At 65.0% G+C, this 2884-nt stretch overlaps 1 protein-coding gene across 1 annotated transcript in view; it reads right to left on the bottom strand.

Annotated features, from left to right (window-relative positions):
- AMOTL2 (angiomotin like 2) overlaps nucleotides 1-2096 on the bottom strand; it is a 6872-nt gene extending 4776 nt beyond the window's left edge. Inside the window, 1 exon segment of the mRNA XM_031060310.1 lies at nucleotides 1331-2096. Coding sequence (XP_030916170.1) covers nucleotides 1331-2007 — 677 coding nt within the window. The 5' untranslated portion in view covers nucleotides 2008-2096.
- Nucleotides 2097-2884: the final 788 nt, after the last annotated feature.

Below are 2884 nucleotides of genomic sequence, written 5' to 3'. Positions count from 1 at the left end.
CAGCGGCAGGAAGGCGGCTGGCACCGAGGGGGGCAGCACCCTGCAGAGAGCGAGGAGGGGGGGTCAAGGTTTGGCAGGGCGGGAGAGCTGGCTGCAGCTCCAGCATCCCATCAAGCACGTGCTGGTGCCTCCCAGTCACCTCGGAGGAGGTGGAAGTGCCTATCCTGCTTTTTGGAACTGGGAAGCGCTCGCTCCCTAACCACAGATCCCATCTTGCCTTGACCTGACCCCTCCAGGACCTGGCCAGTGGGTCTGGATGGGCTCCCAAGCCCCCAGGTCCCTCTCTTGCTGGGAATGCTGCAGGCAGCCTGGCGTAGGATGCACCTTGGGAGCCGGCATTTTCCTCATTTTCTGTGCAAAGCAAAGGCTCCTGACACAGGTCCTCACTGCCAAACTGTGGATGTATCCTTTTTATATTCAGAGAAGCCAGGCCAGCCTGGCTGCCCGTTGTGCCACTGCTCCAGCATCCCACCTCACCATCCCTCCTGGAATCCCTGAGCAGGGTGGCTGAGCAGGGCCCGGCCCCGCTGCGCTCCCCCGCGGGCTGCCCGCCAAGGGCTGCATTATGATATAGGAGCAAGGAAGAATAAATACATCTTCCTCACAGCTCCCCTTCCCCTCTTTGTTCCCTGAAAGGAGAAGGTTTTCCTGCTGGAGATGCTATCGCTCTCTGCCTGGATAGATCAGCAGGGCTGGGAGCAGTGTGTCCTCACACTGAGCCACCAGTTCCCTTCTTCCCATCATTTTCCACCCTGGAAGAGGTTGTTTCCAGGCCTCCTCAAATTCCAGGCAATGCCTGGACCCCCAGATGTCCATCTCACAGTCACCCTGGGGTTTTGCCAGAGGCACTGAGCTGCCGAAGGGACCACAGACCACCTGGCACCAGCCCAGGCTCTGCTCAGCAGCAATTCCAAGTATCATGGACATTCCCAGCTCAGGATCATGGCACAGGTTTCTGTGGAGCAGGGAGCATATTTGTCTTCCACCCTGCCCCATACCTATTCCACATTTAGCTGTTTCCTGGGCTGCTTCCAGCTCCTAGATTATCCCCTAAGTTACCCCCAGCTCCCTCCTGGTGCATGGGGAGGAGGCAGGGTCTGCTGTGGGAATGGGATTTTCCTCACTGGTTGGAAAAGCCCAGCCATGCTGGGGGAGCTGGGGACAGGAGCAGAGTTGGGGGCTCCCAGCAGACCCCCACGGCCTGCGCCAGTGAGGACAAAAGCAGCTGCTCTGGGCCCTCACTGCCCTTCACATCCCACAAGTTCCAAGCATCCATCCTGGACATCCCTGAGAGGCATCCAAAAGCAGAGCCCAGGGGCCACAGCTTTACCTGATGTCAGGATGCTGAAATCCAGCACCTTCCCGGGAGCAGGCTCGGGGCTCAGCCAGGTAAGCATCCTGGGAAGGGATGACATAGGGATACTCCGGGGGCGGTCCCCGCGGCTCCGTGCCCTCGGGGTGCTGCCCGCGCAGGGGGACGAGCTGCCGGGAGAGCTGCGGGAAGCTGTGGGAAGCGCTGATGGGGCTCTGCGCCTTGGCCCCGTTCCTCTCCAGCGACATCCGCATGAGCCGCTCGCTCAGCGACCGCACGTGGCCGTGCTTCAGCTCCTTGAGCCCCTCGTCGGGGCGCCGGGCGCCGCTCTCGGCCCGCGGCCCCGCTGCGCGCTGCGACGCCAGCAGCTGGGAATGCGCCTTGGCCTCCTCGTAGGTGGGCAGCTCCTCGCCCTTGGGCGGGCACAGCCGATAGACGCTGTTCTCCAGGTAGACGTGGTCGGAGTGATGCTCCTGGCCCTGCGGCTCCTGCCGCGTGGATTGCTGCACCATCTGGCTCTCCTCGGGGCTCAGGCTCTCCAGGGAGGAGCGGGGGCTGCCGGCGCCGCCGCCGCCGCGCAGGGCCTGCTGCTGGATGGCCAGCAGAGTGCGGTTCTCCGTGAGATTCCCATAGCGCAGCTGCTCCTGGATCAGCCGGTGCAGCACCGTGCCGTTCGAGTCCTCCGCCGTCCTCATGTCCGTCCGTGCCGGCGGCAGAGCCACGTTTCCACCCGGCAAGGGGCGTCCCGGGGGGACCTCAACAGCGACTGGGCACGGCGAGACACCTGCGGCAGGGAGAAACGGGATTGTTGGGAAGCAGCCGGGGCAGGACGGTCCGGATCCTGATGGACACGGGATTGTTTGCCAGGAATCTGGCCCGGACGTGCCGGAGGGGTGGGAGCCCGTGGCGGCGCTGGGAGAGCGGAGCAGCCCCGGCAGTGGGGTGGCCGAGCCCCGGCACCGCACCCGGGGCTGGCTCCGGATGGGGGGTGCCCCATGGAGCCGGGACTGGCACTGGCCCGGGATAAAGCGGGGCATAAAGCGGCCCCACCTGGGCACAGAGCCACCGGGAGATGGATAGGACCCCCCATCCCCGGACCAGGAGGTCCTGGACTTGTAGAGGTGTCCCAGTCCCGCTGAGGGTCCTGGGATTTTTCCGTGGGGGAGGGAGGAATGTTCCGGTCCCGTCTGGGAGGGTTCCAGGAGGGTTCCCAGTCCCTGGGGGTGGATCCGGCATGGGACAGGGTCTTTTCCCCGGGAAGGTCCAGGTGCCGCGGGGAGCAAGTCCCGGTCCCAGGGAGAAGAGCCCCGGTTCTGGGGGCCGTCCTTTTCCCGTGGAGGGATCCCAGTCCCGGCTAGGGCTTTCCTTGGGCCAGGGGGGTCCGATCCCGGTCAAAGAGTCCCAGCCCCAGGGGAGTGTCCCAGTCCCGGCCGGGAGGATCTCGGTCCAAGGGGGTCTCGGTCCCGAGATCGCTGGTCCGGGTGGGTCCCGGTGCCGAGGCAGGTCCCGATCCCTGCTGTGGAATTCCCGGTGCCGGGTTGCGTCCTTTCCCCAGGGGGCCTCCCCGTGCCG

This window comes from Geospiza fortis, unplaced genomic scaffold (genome assembly GCF_000277835.1).
Source record: "Geospiza fortis unplaced genomic scaffold, GeoFor_1.0 scaffold118, whole genome shotgun sequence".
NCBI lineage: Eukaryota > Metazoa > Chordata > Aves > Passeriformes > Thraupidae > Geospiza > Geospiza fortis.
Note: the sequence above shows the minus strand (reverse complement) of the source record. Positions and strands in the feature narration are given on the sequence as shown.